At 40.8% G+C, this 21,953-nt stretch overlaps 1 protein-coding gene across 1 annotated transcript in view; it reads right to left on the bottom strand.

Moving 5' to 3' along the window:
• Window positions 1-19,790, bottom strand: part of ARL8B (ARF like GTPase 8B) — a 40,897-nt gene extending 21,107 nt beyond the window's left edge. The window contains exon 1 of the mRNA XM_074312233.1: window positions 19,463-19,790. Coding sequence (XP_074168334.1) covers window positions 19,463-19,585 — 123 coding nt within the window. The 5' untranslated portion in view covers window positions 19,586-19,790. The remainder of the gene's footprint in view (window positions 1-19,462) is intronic.
• Window positions 19,791-21,953: the final 2,163 nt, after the last annotated feature.

Genomic DNA, 21,953 nt, shown 5'->3' with positions numbered 1-21,953 from the left:
TCAACTCATTTGTAACTAATTAATTCTTACTGCCTGCTAATACCAACAGTAACTTTGCAGCAATCCCCTTTACAAAGACAACTCTTGAGGATTCAAATGTTCTCAAACCCACCATTTCAATTAGGAGCCTGAAAACTCTCACTCCCGCTAACCTCTATTCCTAAAACAACTCATTTCAAGCCGTCTCTAATGACTATTTCCTATACTCACTCTACCTCTCATCAACACCACTCTATTAATGGTTTTACTAAATCAATCATATCCAAAGAACTGCTGAAGAAAAAGTCGCCCTGCTTGTCTGTGGAATGATGTGCTGGCGACCACACGACAGTGTAGCATTTTCAGTGATGAGGCCGTAACAATGTAAAAATGGACCTCCTGTTCTTCCATCCCCCAAAAAACCAGTGGTGGAAAGCTCTAGCAAATACAGTATTTGCTAACTTGTCAAGTCACTCAGTGGATGTATTGCCCATGAACACCAAGGGTCCGCCATCACTCTTTAATCAACACCTGGATCTTTACAATGAAAAGACTACTGATTGCACGTAGGTTGTAGGTCGCAGCCGGTTCTAAGGGAGGGGGAAATCAGCATACAAGTCAAATTTCAGGCCTTAATACTACCTACTGGTTGGTCTCTAAACATTTCAACTAATTTTTTTTTACTTTTCTTTTGAACGTAAATACTTTTTCATAAAAAAGTGATTTTGTTAATGTACAAGTTTCTTTTCCTCTTTCTGGGAAGAACTGGGTATTTAGGGAACTAGAATGAGAGACTTATTTTTCACTGTGTGCCCTTCCCTGTGTGCATATACAGCTTGCAAAAAAGATCATGAAAAGAAGCTTTCTCCCAAATCCTTAAATAGGCTTCTATTACTGAACTTAAAAAGGGGGATTCCTAAAACCACCCAAAAGCTACAAATCAATACGTTATGTGTGTAATACAAGTCCATTAGTCTGAAGAAAAAAATCCCTTATAGAAAGACTGAAGCATACGTAAGAGATTTTTAACCTACAAACAGTAAAATGAGTTTCCTTCTCTTTAAAGGCCTAGCCTTTATCAAGATCTACTAAAGTAAGCCAGAATCAGAAAAATAATAAAAGAAAAATTTGAGTGTAATTAATACAGCCCATCCAAAACAAGTAAAATCACATAGCTGATTAAGTCATTTGAATATAGTTTATAGAATCCCAGCAGCTGTGGAGTTGCTATAAGAGGTCTCATTCATTGTCTCAGGTGATGGATGTTCAAACACAATAAAACAGAGGCAGCGGTTAGTCTGGTGGATGCCTGAGACTCTGGAGACAGTTACACTAGGTTATAACTCTGGCCTTACCACCTGCCCAGCTGTATGTCCTTCTTGCATGTTCCTTAAGTTTGCAATGCCTCATTTTCCCCAAATGTAAAATGGATGTAATAACAGTCTCTACCTCAGAGTTGTTTAAAAATTAAAGGAATTAAAACGTGTAGCATTTTGAGCAGTGGTAGGTTCAGGCACAGGAAAAGCATTCAGTATGTGCCACCACCATCATCACACAAGGCTCTGGTTAAGATTAGGTGAGCACAGCCACATTGCCCCTTCCACTGGGTGTAACTGAAAACCTCAGACAGAACGCATGTGCAGCAGCTACCCGAGGACTCTGAAAATAAGTGGTAGCAGGTAGATTAGAAAAGGAAATCAGAACTCAAATCACAAGTCATTTGGGGCTATTTCCTAGTTTGTTTGTTTGTTTCCCTTTCCTCCTGATCTCTCAGCCTGGATTCAAAGGCAGCCCAACTGCCAGAAATGTATGCCAGGCGTAAACAGAAAAAGCTCCAAGAAAGTCTCGTTTTGGTCTTGAGTGTGTGTGTGTGTGTGTACCAGGGAGGAGGTAACAGGACAGAGACAGTGGAAGAAACCCCCCATCTTTTCCCCCTTTCTTCTGCCACGGCCCCCAGACAAATCCAAACCTGGAAGCTGTGAACATCCATGGACAGGCAGGTACCCAGAGAGAAGACAGCCCTCATGCACTGTTGGTGGGAATGTAAACTGGTGAGCCATATGGGAAACAGTACAGAGGCTCCTCAAAAAGATAAAAACAGAACTACCCTATGACCCAGCAATTCTACTTCTGGGTATTTATCCAAAGAAAACAAAAACATGAATCAAAAATATACATGCATCCCTATGTTCACTGCAGCAGAATTTTCAACAGCCAAGATAGGGAAACAACCTAAGCTGGATGGATAAGAAGTGATGTGTACACACACAATGGAATACTATTCAGCCACAAAAAAGAATGACATCTTGCCATTTGGGACAACATGGATGGACCTTGAGGACATTATGCTAAGTGAGGTAAGTCAGACAGAGAAAGACAAATACCAAATGATGTCATTTATATGAAGAATCTATTTAAAAACAAAACACTAAACTCATAGATACAAAGAACAGATCGATAGTTGCCGAGGAGAGGGGTGGGGGTGGGGGGTTGGAGAAGTAGGTGAAGGGGGTGAAAAGGCACCAACCTTCAGTGATTATAAGTCATGGGGACCTAATGTACAGCATAGGGACTACAGTTAACAACACTGTATTGCTTACTTGAAAGTTGCCAAGAGTAGATCTTAAAAGTTCTCATCAGAAAAAAAAAACTAATTTGTAACTACATGTGGTGACAGATGTTAACTAGACTTATATGGTGATTTTATAATATATACAAATATCGAATCATTATGTTGTACAGCTGAAACTAAGATAATGTTATCTGTCCATTAAACCTCAGTTAAAAAAAAAGACTGGAAAAGCAAGAAATGCAATTAGTAATTTTAAGTCTTCTTAAAAAGAAATCTCCAGGTCCAGATAGTTTCACTGATTAATTCTGATAAACATTTAAATAGAAATAATACCAATTCTACATAATTTCTTTCCCAAAACAGAAGAGACAGGAACATTTCTCAACTCGTTTTATGAGCCCAGCACTACCGATACCAAAAAAAGTTTACAATATCCAAAAGGTTGACACACTATCCTAAAACGAGTACTACAATGATCAAAGTTAGACAGTGACAGAAGTAAGAGAGCTGGATCACCGGCTAGAAAATTTAAGCCAATCTACAGCAAAGTACTACCCTTATAAACTAATGGATTCTTTTTGTGATTTGGGAACAATAGTCCTTGACGAAGGGACATCTATCATTTGCTGAATGGTCTAGATCGTCAGTTTTGTTCAAACAAACGCCGGTGGGTGGAGGGTAGGGGAGTTAGGGCAAACCCACCCTCCCAGCAGGAGGGTACTGGAGGTAACCCATTAGCGTTTCCTGGTACCCAGGAACCACTTATTCTGGCCTAAAATGTTCAGAATATAACAAACCACAGCTCCACACATACAGCTGCTTCCCTCAGGGTGTCCTTTGTCTTCTGGTTGTACCCCTGATTCCGTTTTAAGCAGTCTGGAAACCTGCTCCAACATTCACCCAATACAGAACAAAAGACAAGAATTATCTGTGTTGGAATTTAGCCACGAGGCTTAGCTCCTGATGCACCAACAGGAGAACATGACTTTAAAAACTGCCAGGCATCGTCCCCAAAGCGAAGAACACCAGCCCCTCGAAGGAAGGTGCCATGCCCACTGCTACGTCTGAAAGAGCAGGACCAGGAGGCCGACAGGAAGGCCCTGCGAGCTCTGCGTCGCACACTGCCCTCATTTCTTTGAGACAGGACGCCCTATAGGAATTCAACTGACTCATTCAGAATTCCCAGGTCCAATATCATCCAGTAACTACTTTTGCTTCCCGTTTAGCTCCACTTCTTTAAGGGAAGTTATAGAAGAGGTTTTCTGGGCTGTGAAGATATATAACTGGTAAAAAAACATCTTAGACAATTTTTTGAGTCAGCCTTACTCTTCTTCCAGGGAAATGAGCTTCACTGCTCACTGAACCTGTGGCATCCGTTCGTGGCTATTTTATCTGCAATTACGTCAGCGACATTACTAAGGAGTTACCCGGGAACTGTCTCCTAGTTTAGAATTTAACCCACGACTCCTACTGCTACTCGGAACTCTTAAATGTTAGAAGTGAAAAATCCTCTAAATGTAACCACGGATTACAGCGTCTCACGTCAGATGACAGCATATGCATGAATCAGTTCTCTTTTCTAGCTGGAAATGAATGAAGCTACTAAAACCCCGGCCCACAGGTGTGCCATAAGTCAGGCAACCCTCCCTTCCTTATCTTTTAGAGAAGAGTCTAAGAATCATTGAAAGAAGTCATGGAGGCAAGAAAATGTTTATAAACACAATTTTGATGTCAAACTCTGGAGGAAGCAAATGTGGCACCTGTCGTAAGGGTACGTAAAACCTAGGTTTTAATTTATTAGCCCTTTATCGCTGACTTGTAACAGTTTTTCTGTCTCATAGATTTGCAACTTTATCTCCTCCCCTAATAACACCACGGTGGATTGCTTTGTTTTGCCCCTGTTGTGAAATGTTTAGTAACACTGGTTACTTTTTAAAATATTAAAGAGTTACTAATTCCCTAAAACCATTTAAAACTAGAGTATATAGACCTTTTAGCTATTTATTCATGTATCAGTAGCGCCATCTCTGCTTCCATGCTTATGGGTTTGCCTCGCACTAGAGTGGTGTGGCTGCAGAAAATGCCATGGTCTGAATATATTCTCTTTCAATGGCTATTTTTCACTGTCGGGCTCGCTCTGGGTGTCCCTGAAGCAACACGAAACACTCCATTAGCCTCCTCAGTGTTATCAGCGTTGCTTCACGCAGAAACTCAGCTCTTAAATGATAGACAGTCATAAAACACTGAGTCACTGTACACTGCTCAGGTTCCAAACGGCAGTGCCGTCTAGATGCTAGCTTCATTATTTATTCACTAGCTGTCTACAACCCCACCTATTACCGTCTGTGGCGAGCCTGGCAGAGGACTACGAGTGCAGGGAGAGTGGAGTGACAAGAACGCTTTCCAGTAATCTGTGATTCCTGCCTCAAGAAGGCCTCATCGCTACCAGCTGGGACACATGTCGTTCGCTCACTTACACTGTTAGCAACAACAATCACCATGACGGTACACGACACCATTCACTTTACTGGCCTATTTTACAGAAAAGGAAGCTTGAGGTCAAGGTCCCAAGGTCACACACACAGCTAACTAGTTGCCAAACTGGAATCTGAACCCAAGTCTGAACCTCAAAACCCTAATGTGACTTTGTACTCAAGCACAATAATGCTTCAGGCATTTAAAGGTTATTTGGTGATGGACAAGCAGCGTCATTATCTGCACAGAAGCTTGAAGCTAATGTTAGGCGGCTCCACAGCAATGACAAAATACCTACTCAATGGTCATGAGAGGTTGCAAAAACATACTAGGCTAGTATTCTACTAGCATCTGTAGTACAATACCAACTTAGAGCAACCCCAATCTCTTCTTCCAAGCCCAAACTAGTATCTACAACCAAATGTACCTCCAGGAAGACACACCAAGGAAACCAGCACGTTTCCAGCAGGTGGCCCTACACATCCTAGCTCACGTCTATAGTGGATTATGGCAAAGGACAGTCTATTACTTCAGTTCCTTTTCCAAGGCGACAGAAAACCTTCATCAGGAATCAGAAACTGGTCCCTAGGGCCCAATACGCCTCCCTCCTGAAACTCAGGAACCTTCCCTCCCCCTCTGAAATCAAATCCCTACTTGGCCCTCACTTGAGGGGTGAGGAGGGTTCCATTTAACTGGAGCACATGCTGACGCCCTAACTCCCAAATATTACAACCCACAAGGGTAATTCCCAATGGTGGGCGGGGCGGTCACTGTATGCCAGGCAGTGTGGCCGCTACCCTACGTCACACCGTGAGCCACGGGGCAGCTGTTCTCACTGCCACATCCCCAACGAGGAGACCAACTGAAGCGCTGACGGGTCACAGAGCTCTGGCTGATCTAGAATTCCACTTTAGGCCTGTCTGGCCCAACACACTTAACTATCACCCTACACTGCTTTCTACCGTGTTTCCCCGAAAATAAGACCTGGCCGGACCATCAGCTCTACTGCGTCTTTTGGAGCAAAAATTAATATAAGACCCAGTATATATTATATATTATATTACAATTATGATACATTATATTATATCGGGTCTTATAGTAAAATAAGACTGGGTCTTATAGTAAAATAAGACTGGGTCTTATATTAATTTTTGCTCCAAAAGATGCATTAGAGCTGATGGTCTGGCTAGGTCTTATTTTCAGGGAAACACGCTAAGTCAATAATCACGGAGCACCTATTGAATCAGGTCCAGAGCTACACTGAGGGGCATAAATAATAATGGGACGAACTTTGCAATCAAGAAGTAGAACCAATAAACAAATAGCTGGCACAAATTAATACAATCTGCAAGCCAAACTGTGCAAAGAAAGCAAGGGGCAATACGCTGCCTAGGAGAACAGCTGGGACAAAACCGCCCAGATGTGGCACCTACACCCTGGGTAAGACACAGCCGTTTAGGGGAAAAGGAGCAGCAGGAGATGGAACACGTACTGGCAGCGATGCAAATGCTCTGGTATCTTAGGTGTCTCACTCTCCAGCATTACTACACTCTGACATGCATCTCAAAGGCCTGCATCCTCCAGCCTTCTGTTCAAAACCACCTCGCTCATCTTCACTGGCAAAATTAAGGCCTTCTCTAAAGCCTAAAACCAAAACCCAAAAAACCGAAAACCCACTAAAATTTATATGTTCCTACAAAGGATAACATCGGGAAGTATTAAAACCACCACTAAAGTAGACTTAAAGCACTTGGCAGCAAAGAGCCAAAGAAAGCTAAAAATACATATGGATACCACAGAAGGTCATGTCCAATTCCCAAACTAACCTCAGGCACAGAACTTGGGAGAGCTGTACTTACCAAATGGCAAAGCAAGATTCTAAAGGATTTGTCTGTAAACATGGATTCATCATATTTCGCCTTTTTTTTTTTTTTTTTTTTAATGGAAGAGAACAGTCAGGGTGAGAGTTGGATTTCAGACCTGTACTAAAAATTGTGTCACTTAACCTTCCTTTACTTTGTACAAGCCAACGAATATCTGCTTCACAAGGGGGCCAAAAGAATCATATAGTTGGTTATACTCAAGCCAACAAAACTTCTTGCCCTCAACTGTGTCTTTGCTTCTCCTACTGTTCCTTCTTGAACCTCTGTTCTTTCCTTCATGACACCAGAAGCTACATAGGGAAGGAACCATGTCTGTTCTGTTCTTCATTATTCTATGCCGCCTAGGACACTACACTGCGTGGAATACTCACTGAATGGAAGAAAACCACTCTACTCTAAAGGCTCAGCTCAAAGGTCATTCCCACCATGGTCCCACCAAAAGTCAGAAAACTTCATTTCTAAAACTCCCCTCATGGCTTAGTGGGGTGAAGTGGGATAGTCCTATAGCTTTTTGCGCCAATATTAAGGCACTTAATAGTTTTATCCTATACATGGCTACTATGAGCTACATACCCGACCGGAAATAACTTTGGTATATTTATGCATCATCTCCTATCACAACACCTTGCACACAGTTTAAGCATATAGAGAATTGATACATATTTTTGTTATACTCATATTCATTCGTTCACTCATTCATTTATTCATTCGAGAGCTTATTATGTGCCAGGCACTGTTCTTTCCATTGGGATACAGCACTGGGGAAAAAAAAGAAAAAGACAAAGCCTTGCCCCTACAGAACTTATTCATAAAGAGGCAAAGACAATAAACAAGGTAATTTCTGATTGTGGTAAGCGCAGTAAAAATTATGATGGAGCTGATATGATGAATCTAGACTTGGGAAGACACCTACGATAGCCAGGATAGGAAAATGTAAAGGTTAAAACTGGTCAAACTGTTTGGCCCAGCATCTGGAACTCTGAAAAAATCAAAAATGAAAAATTTAGGAACATTTCTATCACTCAACAGGGAAAAATAATGCCTGTCACCACAATATACATACAAGGTTTAATAAAAGCCCGTAACATCCACTTGACTAGTATTTTTAGAAAAGGGGATTGAAGGAAGAAGAGATCAAGAGTTCCAGCTTCTGCTGGCTGAACGTGAGCTGCCTATGGGCCAGCAGAGCAGATAAAGCCAGTAGACTGTATGAGATCACCGAGTGTGTACAGCACGGTCCTCTCACTGTTACCAAGAAAGCCCACAGTGAGCATTAGGCGAAGTGACGTCAGCCTGACAGAAAAAGACAAATACTCTGCTCTCACGCGCAGGTGAAGAAACCAGCAAAATGGGGTTGATGTTACCAAGAGCAGCCCGACAGGAGCAGGGCGGCCTCCAGGCAGCGGAGCTAATACACCCCTTCCACGTGAAACGGAACTTGGTCAGCGTTTGAAACAGCTACATCCTGATACAGCTCCTGGAACTGGGTCTGCACCACTGAGCTCTCTATTAAAAATAAGTGTCCCCCCCAGCGAGACATAATTAATGACGTATGGCATAATATAAATCTGTTTGCCAGCATCAGTCACAACCCTTTCAAAGCTACTTGTGGAACCCCTTTGGAAGCCCCCCTTTTTCTGTCTTATAAACTCTGTCTCTTTCTTTCTCCTTCAGAACACAGCTGGAGTTTCTACCCAAATCTGTGTCTCCTGGATCTGCAAGTCCGTAAAAGGCCCCTAAATAAAGCTTTTGTTTGTCTTGCAGTTCTTGGTCAAAACTGATTGACATGTGGAATCTAAAAAAAAAACACAAAAAAAACCCCCTAAGAAACAAAAAACCCCTAACTTACAGACAAAGGAAATCCATTGGTGGTTGCCAGAAGTGAGGGGTGGGTAAAGTGGGTGAAGGGGTCAGAAAGTACAAACTTCTAGTTATAAAATAAGTACGTTATGGGATGTACTGTAGAGCATTGTGGCTATAGTTAATAATACTGTATTGCATTTTTAAAAGTTGTTGAGATCTTAAAAGTTCTCATAACAAGAAAAAAAATTAACTGTGTGGTGATGGATATTAGCTAGACTTACTGAAGTGATCATTTAGCAATGTATACAAATACTGAACCATTATGTTATACACCTGAAACTAATATAATGTTATATTTCAATTAATGTATTCATATATATATAAAAGAACAGAGGAAAAACTGGAAGGACATACAGCTTAATATTAATAGTGATTAAATCTCAATGGTATTAAAGATTATTTTTTTCCTGTTTGTATATTTTCACTTTCTATTAAACAACAAATATGGATTCTGTGTATTCTTTTTAAGAAATAAATGAGTTGTTTAATTCAGGCATTGAATGAAGAAATAAGATCAAAATAAGGAAACCAGAAGTTAGTGGAGTTTAACAGCTAGATTTGGAGGGGGCAAAGGGGGTTTATTTTACTTCCTAGGTTTCTTCTCTGATAAGAACTATTTAGAAATGATGACGTCTCTATATCTGCATTAAAACATTCTCCAGACAAAACAAGCTTTCAAGGAAAAAAAAAAAAAAGAGGCCTGATGATCAGTGTCCACATCAAACCTTAAGCCACCCTGGGAGGAAACGCCGTCACCAAAAGCTCCCTCAGCCCCGCACGCGTGCATGCAGTCTACGAAGCCCACCTCTCCTCTAGGAGGCAATGCACTAACACAGTTACAGCAGACTGATTGCCTGCTGGGTGGGGCTTGGACATTTGCAACTGTAAACAGTCATTAAACCCACTGTAATCTTAAGTCTACGTTAAAACTTACGTTAAAACATTACAACAAAGACGTGCAAAAGAACAACAATATTATGCTCTTATCCAAACTTAAAATTATAATGCACTTGTACAGGCCACCTAAATTCTAGAGGGCAGGTACCACTGCGAAGGGCAGCTTTTCTTCCTGTTGGGGTCAGTCTACTTTTCCACCCGACCTCAAAGCTGCAAATCATGTTTTCCTTCTGGCAAGAGGCTGGGATTTCATAACTGGCATATTATACTGGAGTCCTTCTATTTTTCTTTATCTCTCATCTATGCCTAAGAGTTCTAATTCCAGGTACAAGAAAGCACTCACTCTCAACCAGCAAGGTTCTCACAACCTTCACAAACATCAAAACAGAAAATCAAAGAAGTTAAATGACTTGTCCATAGTCCGGCCATTAGTCAATGGTGGAACACATAAAAGAACAACTTGTGTTTCCAATTCTACTCAGAACTGTTTCCACAACAAATACTGTAATTATATACCAACCAAGGAGAAGTATATCAGATCTAATTTCACTTCCTACAAGGAAGAAATATATGAGTAGGTCCATTGAAAATTATTAGCCTATCCTGGAGGTTAAATCATTTTTTTTCCACCAGCCCACCTCTACCTTCAATTACATTCAATATGATAATTATCATGTTCAAAAATTTTCTAAGAATTAAAAAAAAGGCTTGCATCCTAAACAAAAGCTACTAATACTTAATACTTAAAGTACAATCAAGAACCTGGAACTAATATAAAATAATGTTGAATGTCAACTATAATTAAATATATGGTCACGGGATGCAAAGTACAACATAGGGAATAGTCAATGGTATTGTAACAGCTATGTACGGTGTCAGATGGGAGCAGACTTGGGGGGGTTATCACTTTGTGAGGTGTGTAAATGTCTAATTATGACGTTGTTTTGTATACCTGAAACTAATAAAAAAAGAATCTTTAAAAAAAGTATAATCAAGAGAAATAAAATAACTGAATATAAAAGCTAATAATTTCACCTACTCTTCCTCCTAACACACCATTTATGGAATGCTTTCTATAGTTGCATGCTAAACTCTGCATACATTCATTATTTAATTCTTGCAACTACTCTACCAGTCAGTTGTATGAACATCTCCATTTTATACAGGAGGAAAAAATCAGACACTCACACAAATGCTATATGGCCAAGTCAATATTCAACCAAACCAGCTGAACTCCAGAACTCTCATTCCTGACATTATGCTACATGTTGCATTCAGCAATATGAATATGGGTTCGTAAGAGATGGTTTCTTAATATTTGTCCATTGGACACTGAGCACCTAGTACATGCCAGGCACTGTTTCCGGCACCTGGAATGTATCTGTGAGCAACAGACAGAAATCTCTACCTTCAAGGAGATCCCATCACAGTGACCCAGCAGCTAACTGCACCACGCACCTTCTGAGACGCCTTGTGGTCAACAATGCAGAGTGCTTTACAAGTATTAACTCATAACAACTCTATGAGGTAGGAAGTACTATTATTCCCATTTTACAAATAAAGAAACAGACATTGAGGGGTTAAATAACTTGACAAAAATAACACAAGTGGTGGAGTCAGGATTTGAACTTAAATAGTCTGGCTCTCAGCTCTCAACTTCTATGCCATTCTAACTCATGTAGTCGCTTGATTTCAAAATACTTCAAATAAACTGAACCTTACACCACATTCATATGACAACAATGTAGGCTCAAAATATATTCTTATAGTAATACTTATAGTAATGCTCAAGGAATTATCAAGTCAATAGGCACAAAAGACATTTTTAGTATCATTTTGTCAATCATCATCATCATTTTTTTTTTTTAAACAAATGATTACTTTTCTAATCCAGTTTAGGAGGAAAGGCATCAATTTCAAAGCAGAACTGTCACTATTTGGATACCTGAAACCTAAAATTATTTTGCCAGTAATAGAATTAAAAAAATAACAAAAACTGAATTCTTAGAGATGATTTTTAAATGAACCCTAAAGCTATAGACTTTAAAAAAAAAAAGTTCCTTTCAGGAAATGAAATAAATGTTATTCTAGTGTATAAAACTGGGCAAACTATGAAATTAGATCCAGATCCATTATCTAATTTAAGAAAAGTGTAACCTTAAAAAAAGTAGCACAACAGACTGTAAGGACTGCAGTTTTGACTTTGAAGGAAAAAATTAACTCAAATCATCCATCAGATATTTCAATTTTGGTTTGTCACATCTTAGAAAAACTAAATGCCTTAAATTATCATTTCATTTTGACCTATTCAGCAAATAGGTATTTTTTTCCTTAGTTTTTCTCATATATGAGTTCAAAGGACACAAATCAACTTTTAGAATTATGATACCAAATTATAAACTTTTAAAAAATTCATATACTATATCCTCAAAAACTCTACTTGGCAGACTTTCTTGGACTCTGGTTTAGAAAAGAATATTTTTTGACAACCCCTCCACCTTGTGCCTAGAAAAGCATCCCATATGGTAAGGATCACATGGAAATATGCCAGAGTTTTGGAATATAAACTCCAAAGCAATCCACCAATGAGTTTAAAATGAATTAGAATTAGAAATCAGTTGTATTTATATGGCTTGCCTGCAAATTTCAATTAAAAAAAAACTGGAAAAGGAATTATAGTCACAGTCTTAGCAGTTGCTGAAACATAAATACAGCATTAATTAAAACATTAAATACAGAGCAATTATCTAATAGGACAGTTTAAAAATACTGCTGCTTTACTTTTACCTTATCAACCAAGTATGTTTTGCCCTAAAAATACCAAAGAATGAAGTACGTAACTGAAGTCCAACTTCATATATGAAATCTGTTCAGAAGACGTTCTTTGTGGGAATGCATACTTTTTGGAACATAATCTGGCCATCTGCTATGAAACACAATCACATCCTTTGACCCAGTGATACCAACCCTGGAACCCATCCTCAGACACACAGCTCAAACTGATGTCCAACAGCAAACCCTGGACACCACTCAATGTCCAATAATGAGGAAATGATCAAATATATTGTGACACATACACAAGATATGCCAGAACAGAGTAACTTAAGAAGGCATTAAAATGGTTTTACACTCCTAAAATTTGTACAGAACCACAAGAGACCCAAATAACCAAAGAAATTCTGAGAAAGAAGAACAAAGGAGGAAGCATCACACTTCCTGATTTGAAGCTATATTATAAAGCTATAAGCATCAAAACAGTATGAGACTGACATAAAAACAGACAAACAGACTAATGAAACAGAATCAAGAGACCAGAAATAAACCCAAGCGTACACGGTCAACTAATATTTGACAAGGGAGCCAAGAACACTCAATAGAGAAAAGACAGTCTCTTCAATAAATGGTACTGAAAAAATTGGCTATTCACATGTAAAAGAATGAAACTGGACCCATACCTTATACCATTCACAAAAAGTAACTTAATATGGATTAAAGAGTTAAATGTAAGAAACCATGAAAGTACTATAGGAAAATGTAGAAATAAATAAAGCTCCTTGACGTGGATCTTGATAACTTTTTGGATATGATACCTAAAGCACAAGCAACAAAATAAAAAATGAACAAGTGTAACTAGATCAAACTAAAAAGCTTCTGCATAGCCAAAGAAACCATCAACAAAGTGAAAAGATAACCTATGGAATGATAAAAAAAAAATTTGCAAACCATTTATCTGATAAGGTGTTAATATCCAAAATATAAAAAGAATGCATATAACTCAATAGCGAAACACCCAATAGCAAACACGACAATTAAAAAACTGGTAAAAGACCTGAATAGACACTACTCCAAAGAAGATACATGAAAGGCCAGCAGGTACTGAAAAGCTGCCTAACATCACCAGTCATTAGGGAAATGCAAATGAAAACCACTACGAGGTAGCTGTCATCTCACCCTAGTTAGGATGATGGTCATTATCAAAAAGACAAGAGCTAACAAATGCCGGCTGGGATGTGGAGAGAAAGGACCCTCCTGCACTGCTGGTCGGAATGTAAATTGGTGCAGCCACTATGGAAAAGGGATGGAGAATCCGCAAAAAATTCAAAATAAACCTACCATATGACCCAGAAATTCCACTTCTGGGAATATATTTGAAGGAAATAAAAACTAAGTCAAAAAGATATCTGCATCCCCATGTTCACAGGAGCATAATTTACAATAGTCAAGCCACGGAAACAACCTAAGTGTGCAGTGACGGATGACTGCATGAAGAAGCTGTGGTGTATACACACAACGGAACATTTACTCAGCTACAAATCCATGTGTGACAACATTGAAGGCATTATGCTAAGTGAAATACATTACACGGAGAAAGACAAATACTGCATGATCTCACTTACAAGTGGAATCTCAAAAACAAAACAAAACAAACAAAAAACCCCAAACTCAGAAAAAGAGATCAGACTTGTGGTTACCAGAGGCAGAGGGTGTGGGTGGGGGAACTGGAGGCAAGTGGCCAAAAGGTACAAACTTGCACTTTTAAGATAAATAAGTACTAGTAAAGTTGTTGAGAGTAAATCCTAAGAGTTTGCATTCTGTAAGGAGAATTTTTTCTCTTTCTTTTTATTGTATCTATATGAGGAGATGGGTGTTAGCTGAACCTATTGTGGTAATCACGTCACAATGTATATAAATCAAACCATCATGCTGCACGCCTTAAACTTACACAGTGCTGTATATCAATTATTTCTCAATAAAACTGGAAAAAAATAAAGTGCCTTAAGAAATGAGAAAAAATGGTTTGAGATGTAGAAAAATGCACACCATAACTAAAAGAAAACAAATCACGATGCAAATATAATAGTATCATCCATCTGAAAACTTTTTAATAAGGTGTTTGTATATATACATTTAAAAAAAGGAGTAACTTTGAGACATTGACAGTAGTTAACCTTAAATGGTGGAGATAAAGGGCTTCTTCTACTTTATACTATTCTTTTAACATTTCTACTAATGACCCTGTATTATTTTAGTAACCAGAAAAAAAAATCTTCTAAAAGTAACATGTAACTTTTTTTTTATAGGTGCAAAATGGCTTTTGCATCTGTGTTCAGTGACCATCCACTTTATCTCTGAGAAACTTAAAAAAGTGCTTTAGGTTGTGAAATATCCTGGGTCGGTAATTTAAAATGCATTACAGCACTCTAACAGCTTCTTAACTAGAACATTGGGCTTTTGAAATTCTAGGTCTGCATGGGAAAAATATGGGAGGGGATGGGATGGGGGAGGGGGCTTTGAAGAGATGCCCTTAGGCAGGATGCCTCATGCTCCTCAACTCGTTCTGTATTTGAAGAATTCCTCACTGCAAGACTGGCATCTACAGTAGAGTTCAAGGTCTGTTAAACTTTAGACTTAGATCACAGCGAATTTTCTTTCAAAACTGTTTTTGCCATTTTCACCCCCAAATAAATAATAAGTACTCTGATCAAACACAGAACTATTTTTCTTTTTAACAATATTAAGTGTAGTTCCATAACCCAGCAATGCCCATTAGCCAGCTCTTTAAACGTCTCAGCATAACATTGTAATATTGTGCTACTTCTATTCTTCGTAGATTATCAGCCCTTTAATTCCTAGCCTCAAATTATATATACACGGGTGGGGGTGCCAAAAAATGTACACACATGACTCGTATTCATCTTTTGTTTTCGGTATATATTGAGTATTACAATTTTAATACAGTTTTTTCCTTTCTTAAAATGTGTATACTTTTTTTGGAGATATATATATACACACACATATATAAATTTTTTTTCCTCAAATGTTTGTCACCTGCTTAAAATGCTTGGATTTAAAATGCTATCCAGTCTTAAGAGGAGCGAGCATATTTATATATATAAAGATTTTTAGGGGCCGGCCCGGTGGTTCAGGCGGTTAGAGCTCCATGCTCCTAACTCCGAAGGCTGCCGGTTCGATTCCCACATGGGCCAGTGGGCTCTCAACCACAAGGTTGCCAGTTAAACTCCTTGAGTCCTGAAAGGGATGGTGGGCTCTGTCCCCTGCAACTAGCAACGGCAACGGGACCTGGAGCTGAGCTGCGCCCTCCACAACTAAGACTGAAAGGACAACAACTTGACTTGGAAAAAAGTCCTGGAAGTACACACTGTTCCCCAATAAAGTCCTGTTCCCCTTCCCCAATAAAATCTTTTAAAAAAAAGACACTACTTTTCAAAAAAAAAAAAAAAAAAGATTTTTAAAGGATTAAAATCTCCTCATGCACAGCTCTATGGTTCTAACCTCCACTGGATCTACAGAGGCAGACGGGAAAAGTTGAAAAGTGCACTGGCCCTGGGTTCTAATTTTATCTCTGCTACTAATTAGCTTTGTGGCCTTAGGAATTTCATTTAACTCTTCTGGATATCCTAGCCACATCTATAAAATGAGGGCAAACTTAAGGTTTCCACAAATTCTTAAAAAATAATTCTAGGGTGGTGGGTTGGCTCAGTTGGCTAGAGCGCAGTGCTTGTAACACCCAGGATACCGGTTCGATTCCCACATAGGCCAGTGAGCTGCGCCCTCCACAACTAGATCGAAAAAACAAAACGATTTGACTTGGAGCTGATGGGTCCTGGAAAAACACACTGTTCCCCAATAAAAATTAATAATAATAACTGGGTTCAGATTTCTACAATCTCCCCAAATATCTTATTTTTCCAATTCTCAGGAGTAAGAAAATTATTACTGGATTAATCTTTGTGGTATCAGCACTTCACAAAAACGTAGACAAATTTTTATACCACTACCCATTTCAAAAATACACAATGTTTATAAAATGTATCCTCTGACATTTTGGTAGATCCTAGTAAACATTTCTTAGCAACTATCCTATACCCCATCTAAGAGTCTCAGTTAAAAATAAACATTGCTCAAACATACATTACACATATAGGGCACATGGTTTATTATGCAATTAACTGCCGGAATATAGCAATAGGCACTATATTTCATTTCCTAACATGAATCAGAATGTTAAAGACTAGAGGTGTTTCTTTTTTAAGGTCCAAAAACAAAAAGAACACTATATCTATATTTGTATCTATATATTGCTTCTATGAAAAGTATTAGATAAAATGAAGCATCATTTCAGTTTTAAAACCATAAGAATATGAATTTTAGGACTGAAACTCTCTTTAAGTAAACTGCTTAATTGCAGAATGGACCAAATGTTACAAATATCAGCTTCACAAACCATTTGAGTAAATTAAATAACATGTTATTATTTTTTTTTTAACTTTTAAGGCAGAAGATAAAGCCACAATTTGATGTTTACAAAAGTTGATTTTTCCCCAAAAGAAAATTGGCTTCACCTGAAACTTTCATACCTGGGAAGTTACTTGTTGAGTTTTAATAAAAGTGACACATAGCGCTCAACACATCTGTATTTAATCTACAAAACAAACATTTTATACAAAATACAAAGAGTAGCACTATTGATTTTTTAAAAAGACAATGCTAACTTTGGTGTTTTGGACACACCGTTTCTATCTAAAAATCTGTAAAAATCACCTTTAATTACTAAACTTTTCCTCATCCTCAATATATTCTGTGAGAATCACAGATTAGGTTAGAGTCTGACTTTTAAAAAGTATGAAATTTACTGGTCTCTTTTTTCCAACATCCTTGTCAACAAGTAGGCAACTACAGTCCAGATTTTTTTCTTAAAGGAAGCTACCCAACATCATTAAAATAAAATAAAATAAGTCTCACGTTAAAATAATAGCGGAACCACTGGTTCACTTTAAATTCAATGACTTTCCAGAAATTTTGTTGTTAAAAGTAATCTAATGCAAATGGAAAAAAAGGGGGTGTGAGATGTGTTACTTGCTATAATCCACAGATCCAGTACTGTAGGCCACATCTGGATGTATACAGAGATTTAAAGAAGAAATGACCCTAGCTAATCCTTCTCAGTATTTTTCAAAACAGTGCTTCTGCATTAAAGGAGTATACCCACTACAAATAATAAGTTACCATTTACCTAGCCCCTTTTAATGGGCAGGCACCAAGCTACCAGTCACTTCACATCTGTCATTTCATTTACTCCTCAGAGCAAGTCTGTAAGAAACATACTATTATCTCCAATTAATAAGCGAGAAAGGAAGGACCGAAAGAGGATAACAGGCTGCTAAGTGGCAGAGCCAGATGGCACACCCAGGGCGCTCTGACATGAAGCTGCCCTGTTCTGAGTTCCTCCCGGATTTACCAAACTTTTGTTTGTTTCCCCGAGCATAACTACTTCTCTGCAACAAACATAACTGATTGTAGCAATGCACCTATCTACACTACAAATTAATGCAGTCTTGTCAAAAGGATAGGATTTACAAGGAGACTCCAATTCTTATTTCAAAGGAATGTCAGAAAATTTACAGTTAACTGAGCTCATCTGCACTCAGGCTCATCTTGTCCCTATCATATAAAAATTCTAATATGGATACTTAGTCCAAAGCTTTTCCTTAATTTTAGCATTAGATACACATTCCACTCTACTATACCTGTTGAAAGGTAGTCATCTCAAGCCAAATAAAATCATACTACAAAAAGACCCAAACAAGCAGATCAACTTTCTTTATACTTATATGCGACATTCTTCACATTTAGATTTCTGCTCAATCTCCTTCCCTCCAAGTCTTACTCATTCCTGTTGCTCCATCACTGCAAGGACTAAGAGTCACAAGTCACATATGTTCTCCAATAAGGGAGCTGTGTTTGAATCATGCCTGTAGCCAAACCAGTTCGACAGCCAGTCTCCCAGTAAATAGGAGTCCAGCCTCATCTCCAAGGTGGATGAAGCGCTGCCATCTCTCTCGAGACTAGTTCCAAAGCGGATCAAGCCCCTACCAGCTAAGACTGAGTCACGCAGCTCCTGGGCTCTAAATAAAGACTGACGAGACTCTTTTGCATGTTTTGCTCTCATTCCTTCCACAAACAAGCAAAACTGCATCACCAACCTCCCCCTCAATCACTCCTGGAGAAGCACCAGGTTGTGCGCGGGGTCCCGGGGCAACTTCCCTCCCAGACGCCCATTCCCGGGCCTGGAATAAGCTCTGCTCCGGCCCAGTCCCGTCAAGTGCGAGACCCTCACAAACGGCCAGCCGTTTCCAAGGCAGTTAGCGCTCTCCGGACCTCAGACCCGTCCAGTCCCCCGGCTCCAGACGACAATGAGCCCGGGAAGGGCAGGGACCTTACCTGCCTGGCGTGAACGCCGGGCACGGCTGTGGACAGGAGGAAGCCCCCCGCCCGGCTCGGTGTCGCCCCTGTGGGAACGAGCGAGGGCCCGTCGCCGTTACAGGGCACACGCCGCGCACAGACATCAGGAAGGTCCGCACGGGCCCGCGCCCCGAGGGGCGTCTGCGGGAGGCTGGATTCTCCTGCTTTCTCGGGACCGCCGGGCTCGCCGAGTCCCACCCTCCGGGAAAGTCACAGGCTGCAGTTAACCCTGCAGCTGCCCCCAGCGCAAACCCCGAGGAAGCCCAGTCCCCCGAGCGCTTCCGAAACGCGACCAGCCCCCGTTCGCCCTTCCCGAGCCCCGGCCGCGTCGACGGCACAGCCCCGGGAAGGAGACGACGACGTGGGCATGACCCCCCGGCCACCGACACGCGGGAAACTCCAAATCGCGGCCGTCGGGGAGGTCGGGGCACGGCGGCCCCCACCCCCACCCCAGGGCCCCGCGGCGCCCCAACCCGCCCCTCGGGCCGGAGTCGCGGCCGCAGCCCCGGGGATGAGCGGCGGTCCTCACCGCGATGACATTGACGAAGGTGGTCTTGCCCGAGTACTGCAGCCCCACGAGCGTCAGCTCCATCTCCTCCTTCCAGAAGAGCGAGCGGAACCAGTCCAGCAGGCGGGAGATGAGCGCCAGCATGATGGCGGCCGGGCCGGAGGGCGGACGCGCGGGCGGGCGGGCGGCGGCGGCGGCGGCGGCGGCTTCCACACGAGCGGGCCTCGGCCCGGACCCCCCAACGGCTCCTCGGGGCCCCGGCGCGACACTGGCAGACACGGGCGAGCGGCAGCAGCCGGAGCCAGGAAGCCGAGCGGGTCATATGACTCGCCCTCCCCCCACGCTCGTCCACGCGCCGCCGTCGGCGCCCACGGCAGGAGCGGCGAGGCCGGCCCGGGCCAGGCTCGCCCGCCGCCTGCAGCGCCACCTGGTGGGGCCTCCGCGCGGCACCGCGTACCAGCCGGCCGGCCTTGGGTGCCTTTTTCCTACCACGCCCTCCTGCGCTCACAAATGTGTTAGTGAATTCATCATTCATTCTTTCTACAATTGTTTATTGACAGCCTACTGTATGCAGAAGGAGTTCGAGACGGGGGCGGGGAAGGGGGGGCGGCGTTCAGCATAAAAATCCCTGCCCTACATTTTTGGTGATAGCCAAAGATGGAAAGCCAGGTGTTTAGCAATAGGGAGCTGATTAAGTCAACTATAGTATGTCAACGAGGATGGTCTTTGATTTGTAAACTGATTTGTAATGCAGTCCAGGAAATACTTTGAAGAAACATATATGTAAAGTGCAGACTATGTATATAATGATATTTTTGGTGTAAATTGGGAAAATAAGAATATATATGTAAATATACGCAAATATGTGTACTGGAAGACTAATAAAAATGTTTTCTTATGGGGGTTGAGGAACCTGTATATCTGGAGGCAGGAATGGGAATGAGACGCCTCTAGATATCTTTTTATATAATTTTGACTTGCAACCATGTAAATGAGTTGCCTGTTCAAAAGTTTCATTTAATTGAAAAGTAAACAAAAACATCTGCAAGGTTTTCAGATTTAAAAAACATTTCTGCCCTCATGGAGCTTACATTCTAGTGAGGAGACATGTAATATATACATATATATATAGTAGCACTGAACTTTATAAAGAGAACCAAACAGTAGGACACAGGAGTGGCCTCTGCTCTAGTTAGGGTCAGAGTAGACCTCTGGGAGGGAGTGGTCCTGGTTTGGGAAGAAGCGAGAAAGAGCGTCAGTCAGGTGCATATCTGGTGGAAGCACCTTCCAGACTGAAGGAACAGCAAAGACCCTGAGGGGGCAGGACAACGGGATGCTCTAGAAATAGAAGTACAGTCAGTGTGGCTCAGATTAATAAGGCAGGGCGTGGGCAGGATGTGGATGGAAAAAAGGCAGGCACCGAACCAAGGAGGGCATGGTGGCCCTAGAGTGATTTTATTCATGCTGTGATGGGAAGCCAGGAGAGTGAACCAATTTATATTTTTAAAAGTTCGCTCTGGCAGCTCCATGGAATAGGCTAGGAAGCTTTGAGGTTTGAACTGTGTTACCCCAAAAGAGATGGAGTCCTAACCCCAGGATTTTGTTTGGAAATCGGGCAATTGCTATCAGTTATGGTCATACTGGAGTAGGGTGGGTCCTTAGTCCAAGTTGATTGGTGTCCTTATAAGAAGAGAAGAGACCCAGACACGAGGGGAGAAGGCCATGTGGCAACAGAGGCAGAGATGGAAGTATTGCAGGTGCCAGCTAGGGAACAGCAAGTAACTGCCAGCAAACCACCGGAAGCTGGGACGAGGCATAGAACAGACTCTCTCGCAGTCTCAAAAAAATCAACCTTGCCGACACCTTGGTCTTGGATTTCTAGCCTCCAGAACCCTAGACAATAAATGTCTGTGGTTTTAAGCCACCCACTTGTGGTCCTTTGTTACGGCAGCTCTAGCAAACTCATACAGAGGGAATGAGCAGAGACAGTGATAGGTGAGGAGGCTATTGTAAAGCTTTAAAGGATGATGGAATCTGGGACCTCGACTTTGTAAGCACTTCGACAATTACTGAGTAAACAAATAAATGAGCTAAGTGCAAAGTGAGAAATGGAATATTCCTCAACCTTTACACTCACTGTAATTGCCTTCACCTCTAAAACCATTAGTTAATAGAAAGTGACTTCTCACCTCCAGATTCTAGTTTCCCACTTCAAAAACTTTAAAATTTATTTTTTATCATAAAAGCACGCAATGTGATGGTTGTAGAAATTCAAACAGGACAGAGGTGTGATAAGAAAAAGGTCATCCATCTCTTGGTACCCTCAATATTCATCTCTGAAGTAACCCATTTTAATAGTTAACTCTTTTTTGATCAAGTAAACACATGCACATATATGGGATGGGGAATTTTTGCATATATACAAAAATAAGAATATGTTGTAGGATTATTCTACAGCTTCCTTCTTTACTTAACTTGTAAAGATGTTTTATTAAAAATAGAGGCAATAAAT

Source organism: Rhinolophus sinicus, linkage group LG10, assembly GCF_036562045.2.
Source record: "Rhinolophus sinicus isolate RSC01 linkage group LG10, ASM3656204v1, whole genome shotgun sequence".
NCBI classification, from domain to species: domain Eukaryota; kingdom Metazoa; phylum Chordata; class Mammalia; order Chiroptera; family Rhinolophidae; genus Rhinolophus; species Rhinolophus sinicus.
Note: the sequence above shows the minus strand (reverse complement) of the source record. Positions and strands in the feature narration are given on the sequence as shown.